The sequence below is a fragment of the Xyrauchen texanus genome, chromosome 7 (assembly GCF_025860055.1).
Source record: "Xyrauchen texanus isolate HMW12.3.18 chromosome 7, RBS_HiC_50CHRs, whole genome shotgun sequence".
Classification (NCBI taxonomy): Eukaryota; Metazoa; Chordata; class Actinopteri; order Cypriniformes; family Catostomidae; genus Xyrauchen; species Xyrauchen texanus.
The window spans coordinates 43,255,463-43,263,406 of record NC_068282.1 but is presented as its reverse complement, the minus strand read 5'-3'; the positions used below and the strand labels follow the sequence as shown (position 1 = coordinate 43,263,406).

General features: G+C 38.0%; 1 protein-coding gene across 2 annotated transcripts in view; it reads right to left on the bottom strand.

Moving 5' to 3' along the window:
- Window positions 1-814: 814 nt before the first annotated feature.
- The window catches only part of ubn2a (ubinuclein 2a), a 35,837-nt gene continuing 28,707 nt past the window's right edge, over window positions 815-7,944 (bottom strand). For both annotated transcript variants that reach the window (XM_052130971.1, XM_052130972.1), the window contains one exon: window positions 815-2,394. In XM_052130971.1, the coding sequence (XP_051986931.1) occupies window positions 2,348-2,394 (47 nt within the window). In that variant the 3' untranslated portion in view covers window positions 815-2,347. The remainder of the gene's footprint in view (window positions 2,395-7,944) is intronic.

Genomic DNA, 7,944 nt, shown 5'->3' with positions numbered 1-7,944 from the left:
AATGAAAGTAGGTAAACAGTGGGCGTTTTCAACTCGGGATGGGCGTTTCGCAACTAGCCAAAGAAAGTAGGATCTCAATGTAGTAATCGGTGGGCGTTTCCAAACCGGGAGGGGCGTTTCTCAACTCCCCAATGAAAGTAGGGAATCTCAATGCAGTAATTTCTCAACTATCCAATAAAAATAGGTAATCTCAATATATTAATCTGTGGACATTTCCAAACCCGGATGGACATTTCTCATCTATCCAATGAAAATACTGAATCTCAATTAATGTTATCAGTGGGGATTTTAAAACCGGGATCCAACGAAAAGTAGGGAATCTCAATGTAGTGAACACTGGGTGTTTTAAAACTGGAAGGGAAGTTCTTTTGAACTATCCAAAAGAAGTACAGAATATAAATTTAATAGACAAATTGTGTAAAGTAGTTGAAAAACACTCATTGATTGGGAAATGCTCATTTTTGTTCTGGAGTGACACAAGTCTCTCTAAAATCTTTTTTAGGAAAACAATGGGAATAGTAGAAGTAAAACATCCAGATGTGTAACAGTAATGATAATTGGGTGGTAAAATGTGCTCAGGTGTCTGTAAACTATATCACAATGCAAAACATCTTAATGGTTCAATATCTGCTTAATTTTCTTAAAATAAATATTAATTTATATTTTGCATTGTATTGATTTGGGATTAAATATGACTCATGACAGGTTTCATGAGAATCACCCAATGGGTTGTTTTTTTACAAGTCAACACGAATTGGCACAACCCATTTTACATAGACACATTAAATGTAACGAAAAACAACTTAGGGCAAGAGTTAATTTTATTCACCAGGTAATGATTGTATTGTGAATATAAGTTAGTACAATGAAAGTCAGCTAAAAGTTTTATTGAATTTATTTTAGAGCTTGTACTTAAGACAAAAATGACAGCATTTTTATTTCAGAATCAAGACAAAAATCTACCCAAATAATGACTTTTTAATGCTAGTTTCAGTTGAAATCACCCCCACCCTAATTCAGTATTTTTAGAAAATAAAATAAAGCCATATATAAAATTCAATTTCAAAATGCTGTCCATCACAATATTCACAGCGATAACCAATTAATGTTGGCCTACAAAATTGATACATGATATTACAATGAGCACACATATACACCTAACCTGTTGCTTGTCAACTCTGAGCTAATACTGTCATCTTTGGTGCCATTTCTCATTTTAACAGTCATAAGATGTAGGGCAAGACATTTTAAAATGAAATGTATTTAGTGAAAAATGCAGCACGGGATGAAATGGAGCACAGAGATGGGATGAAAAGAAAGGAAGGACTAATTGTCCAGTGAGGTATGGGGCAAAAATGGCAGATCAAATGTAGCGACAGACAGATCACTCACACAAACACACACAATTGTTAAAGTGGAGAGCTTAAGCAACAGCTTAATTTTGCATTGAAGCATTAACAGTCCTGCATAGTTAAAACATACAAACTAAGGCTTTTTTTATTTGAAAGTAGTGGGAGATTTTGTACTTATATGAATAAAATTAAAGAGTTCAAGTAGGCTATAATCTCATAATTTGCCTCTATGAAAAGCTTGCACACATACATGATTAATTCTTCATCCACAAATTAAACTTTAAACTCAAGTTTGTTTCTTTTACAAGGTCCAGTGAGATACACAGTACAAAAGACAGCAAGACATCTGCGCACGCACACGCACACACACACACACAGATGATGATATAAACATACATACTGACCTTGAAAAAAAAAATAGATCACATAATATTTATGTATATTTTATATACATATCCATTTTTATCTACTAACACACCTTTAAGATCATAAAATATCCCTGTCAAAAAAATATAAATAATTTACCCATATGTATCATTATTAATAGCTACTATTCTAACAGTCTGTAGAAGGAAACAGATGGACTATAACATCCCTTTAGGAGTTTTAAACAAAAATCGACTAAGAAAATAAATCACATGAATGCACGTTTCCAGCCGACATTAACTTAAATAGATATTATGTTGCTTTGTTTCTTTACTTTCTCTATTATCTCTATGTCCACAGTGATAAAGGTCTTGTGTAAACAATGTTGACAAAATAATAATAATAATAAATCCACCCAGCTCACTCCAATCATCCAGAACACTGATCAATTAAAAGCAGAATGACGGTAATTGAGGAAAGCATTGAAATTCAAATTAGTCCTTCAATTTCATCTGAAAGAGTGTAGTGACGTCCCTCCCCCTTCCATGTAAATCCACGATTCAAACGTTTCCATTCAGAATCAGAGCAGCTGAAAACATCCGTAAAAAAGTGTACATTCTGGTTCGCAGTCAGTGGGGCTTCCTCTTTGTGTCTCCCCCCTGACTTTGGTTTGCATCTGTAAGAACAAAACAAAATGTTGAATCATGGTGATCTTGACACAATTCAGTTTACTATGACAGAAGAGAAATCTGAATTTTGATTTCTGAGAAATCAATCCAAAAAGAAATCTGAATTTCAAATTGCAAAATCATCTTCCAACTAGGGCTGCAACTAGCGATTAATCAGATAAATGACTAATCTAATGATTATTTGACTATTCAGGTGATTATTGCAACAATTAATTATTGGCCCTTAACCGAATATTCAGCTTGTGCCTCGACTTAAAAGGTTGTATTAAATGTGCTTACTAACAATAAAGGATCAAATAATCTTTTAAAAATACCTCTAAATGAAATTCACTAAATTAAAGGGAAAAAATACATACATTTTAATCCATTAATTAAGTTTAATTTAGTAAACAATTCACTGCAAATAAAAGGTATATTATCAAGTGTTTTTGTCTTGTTTTCCATTTATAAAAATAAATACTTAAAACAAGATACATTTACTTGAGAAGCAACATAAGATATTTAGACAAGCTTTAAGAGAATGTACAGTCAGGTCCATAAATATTGGGACATCGACACAATTCTAATCTTTTTGGCTCTATACACTACCACAATGGATTTGAAATGAAACAAACAAGATGTGCTTTAACTGCAGACTTTCAGCTTTAATTTGAGGGTATTTACATCCAAATCAGTTGAACGGTGTAGGAATTACAACAGTTTATATATGTGCCTCCCACTTTTTACGGGACCAAAAGTAATGGGACAATTGGCTGCTCAGCTGTTCCATGGCCAGGTGTGTGTTATTCCCTCATTATCTCATTTACAAGGAGCAGATAAAAGGTCCAGAGTTCATTTCAAGTGTGCTATTTGCATTTGGAATCTGTTGCTGTCAACTCTCAATATGAGATCCAAAGAGCTGTCACTATCAGTGAAGCAAGCCATCATTAGGCTGAAAAATCTAAACAAACCCATCAGAGTGATAGCAAAAACATTAGGTGTGGCCAAATCAACTGTTTGGAACATTCTTAAAAAGAAAGAACGCACCGGTGAGCTCAGCAACACCAAAAGACCCGGAAGACCACGGAAAACAACTGTGGTGGATGACCGAAGAATTCTTTCCCTGGTGAAGAAAACACACTTCACAACAGTTGGCCAGATCAAGAGCACTCTCCAGGAGGTAGGTGTATGTGTGTCAAAGTCAACAATCAAGAGAAGACTTCACCAGAGTGAATACAGAGGGTTCACCACAAGATGTAAACCATTGGTGAGCCTCAAAAACAGGAAGGCCAGATTAGAGTTTGCCAAACAACATCTAAAAAAGCCTTCACAGTTCTGAAACAACATCCTATGGACAGATGAGACAAAGATCAACTTGTACCAGAGTGATGGGAAGAGAAGAGTATGGAGAAGGAAAGGAACTGCTCATCAGTGAAGCATGGTGGTGGTAGTGTCATGGCATGGGCATGTATGGCTGCCAATGGAACTGGTTCTCTTGTATTTATTGATGATGTGACTGCTGACAAAAGCAGCAGGATGAATTCTGATGTGTTTCAGGCAATATTATCTGCTCATATTCAGCCAAATGCTTCAGAACTCATTGGACGGCACTTCACAGTACAGATGGACAATGACCCGAAGCATACTGCGAAAGCAACCAAAGAGTTTTTTAAGGGAAAGAAGTGGAATGTTATGCAATGGCCAAATCAATCACCTGACCTAAATCCGATTGAGCATGCATTTCACTTGCTGAAGACAAAACTGAAGGGAAAATGCCCCAAGAACAAGCAGGAACTGAAGACAGTTGCAGTAGAGGCCTGGCAGAGCATCACCAGGGATGAAACCCAGCGTCTGGTGATGTCTATGCATTCCAGACTTCAGGCTGTAATTGACTGCAAAGGATTTGCAACCAAGTATTAAAAAGTGAAAGTTTGATTTATGATTGTTAATCTGTCCCATTACTTTTGGTCCCTTAAAAAGTGGGAGGCACATATACAAACTGTTGTAATTCCTACACCGTTCAACTGATTTGGATGTAAATACCCTCAAATTAAAGCTGAAAGTCTGCAGTTAAAGCACATCTTGTTCGTGTCATTTCAAATCCATTGTGGTAGTGTATAGAGCCAAAAAGATTAGAATTGTGTCGATGTCCCAATATTTATGGACCTGACTGTATCTTAAATATAAGTGTATTTTTTTACTTGGTTATATTTCTGACAGTGCAGTAGTCAAAATATATGTATTTTCAAGATGTATTCTCTGAAAGCAAGTCTAAAAATGTAACGAATATTTAATCATACATTCAAAACATTCTGATAATATTTTATTCTTCTGCAGTATAGTTCCTAAAGTAAATATACCTTGTTTTAAAGGAGTTTTAGATATTTATAGTGGAAAACAAGCCAAAACAACAACAACGTTTTTTGTTGCAGTCATCAAGGGCATGCACGAGGGACAAGCTTCTCCACGCAAGAGGGTGCATCACTTCACTCCTCATAGAAGAGGTGCGGACAACACACAGAAATGCCAGTTTTGGAATTTGTACTTTATTAAATTACCTGCTTCCTTATTATCTGAACTTTAATAAATGATGCATTAAAGTTATAACGCCTTGGTTTTTCCTAAACCCTTGTGTTATTTTAAGGGTCAAAAATGACCCGCCACTATGTTTACCAGCAGAGAAAACCCAGCTAAATTATTTTTCAACTTGAAATTTATGACTTTTCCTAGAGTAATCCCAACATTAGAAAGTGAAACATTGCCTTTGTTCATATTTCCATGAAAGCTGTACGCCACCAGGGTACAAAAGGTCTTAGGGTCATTGACCCAGCAGTTATCAAATCATTTACACACCACAAAAACCACAATGAGAGACACACACACACACACACACACACACACACACACACACACACACACACACACACACACACACACACACACACACACACACACACACACACACACACACACACACACACACACACACACACACGTTGTGTTTCCATGTTTTATAGGGACTTTCCTTAGACATAATGGTTTTTATACTGTACAAACTTTATATTCCATCCCCTAAACCTCACAGAAAACTTTCTGCATTTTTACATTTTCAAAAAACATAATTTTGTATGATTTATATTCCTAATTGGGACCGACAAATTGTCCCCAAAATGTCAAAAATGTCAGGTTTTACCATCCTTATGGGGACATTTGGTCCCCACAAAGTGACACACACAGAGAGAGAGAGAAATTGAGATTGTGTGCTACTGATTGAACTCAGACAAAACTAAAACTCTGTGCATGTGCAGCATCTCCCCTCCACGACCCCACACATGACTCAAGTTCACAGACAAAATAAACATTTCTTGAAAGCATTGTTTACTCATGGGGAATGCAGTCAGAGGCTATAAAGTTGCTGCAAATAACAGTACCCCCAGTTCTCTTTTTGCTGAAGCCATGAGTGCACATTTCAGTGCCCAACAGGTCATAGATCTGATTTTTTTCAGATGTCCAGGAGGAGCAAGAGAACAATGATTTAGAAGAGGAGGTATCTGAAGAAGATGGGGAAGAATACAACCCAGAGCACGATGCATCATCTTCAGATGAAGAAATCCCCCAAGCTGAAAGAGACATTTTTGTCAAAGAACAGCAAAATAACATGGTCCTTGTCACCATATGTCAACCAGGGCAGGATGGCTGCAAAAATGTCATAAGGATGACCCCAGGGCCCACAAGACATGCAGTTGCCCATGCCCAGGACATCGCCTCAATATTCTACATGTTCATCACACCATCCATTGAAAAAATAATCCTATAGATGACAAATTTGGAGGGTTTCCATAAATATGGAGACAACTGGAAAAGGATGGATTAGATTGACCCGTGTGCCTAATTGCCAATCTCAGCAGGTGTAGTCTCTGGAATGCAGAGAGTGGAAGGGCGATTTTCCATGCCACGATGCCACTGAAAGTCTTTCACACTTTCTCAAGAATGCTACAATTTGATAACCATGAGTCAAGACCTGCAAGACGCATAAGAGACAAACTGGCGGCCATAAGAGAGGTCTGGGAGAAGTGGGTGGAGCGTTGTAGAGGTATGGCAGCCATACCTCTACAACCCTGGGCCTTAAGTAACAGTTTATCAGCAACTGGTTCCATTCAGAGGTACATTTTTATTTTCATATCTGTAATATAATTTATTTTCATTGTAATTTTATTATGTATTGCTGTAATATCATTAGATCATTTATGTGACACTTATACTAATAGTAATCTCTTTTGTCAAAAGGTTGCTGTCGTTTCCTGCAGTATATGCCCAGCAAGCCAGCAAAGTATGGCATCAAGATATGGGTGGCCTGTGGTGCACAATCTAGCTACGCTTGGAAGATGCAAGTCCACACAGGGAAGCCGACCAGTGGAGGCCCGGAGAAGAACCAGGGGATGCGGGTTGTGCTTGATGTGACAGATGGACTGAGGGAGCACAATATCACGGGTGACAATTTCTTCACCTCTTTTTAACTCATCCAGCAGCTCCTGAATAGGAAGATCACCATGGTTGGCACAGTAAGAAAGAACAAGCCTGAGCTCCCCCCTGGACTCCTTGCAACATTGTGGAGAGAGGCCTTCTCATCTAAATTTGCCTTCACCCCCACCACCACCACTCTAGTTTCTTACCTTCCAAAAAGGAACAAGAATGTGGTCCTCCTGAGTACACTGCACAAAACGGCTGAGATCAGTGATCGTGAGGACAGGAAGCCAGCTATCATCCTGGACTACAACCACAACAAAGGAGGCGTGGACTACCAGGACAAGGTGATTGGAACGTACAGCTGCAGGAGGATGACTGCCGTTGGCGCCTGGTCATCTTCCATAACATCATTGATGTGTCCTCATACAATGCCTTCATGATATGGAACAAGATCAACCCTACCTGGATGCCTGATAAGCGTAATTAGAGGGTGTTCCTGGAGCAGCTGGTAAAGGCCCTTGTAACCCTACACATGCAAAGAAGGGAGCGCCTCCCCGCACAGCAGCCTCTGCAGCGCTTGTGAAAGCTGTTCAGGGGCTGAATCTTGTCCTGATACACCTGAGGCTGCAGCAGGCAAGAGGAGGAGATGCCAATTCTGCCCCTCAAAGAAAGACTGTAAAACAAATACTATGTGCTGCACATGTGAGAAATACATCTGCAAAGTCCATGCGTGCACACACTTGCATACTGTCCTACGTGTGCTAAATAAGAGTTGATTGATTTATGTTCTTCACATTTTTGTTTTGTATCTATCTTCTTATTTTATTCTTATTCATTGTTGTTGTTAATACACTTTGTGGGTGGGTGCAATGATTTGAAAAATGGGAGAAGACTAGTATATTGTAGTTGAAATCCTCATTGTACAATACATAAGAATATATCACTATGTTGTCAAAAAAAGTTCAAGACTGTTATTGTTCCCCTTCAATAAAATGCATTCAAAACTACTTTCTGCACATTTCTGCTACTTTCTTAGGCTATACAAGTGCTATATCTTGCTAAACAATTACTGTTTACCCCTATGCAGTACC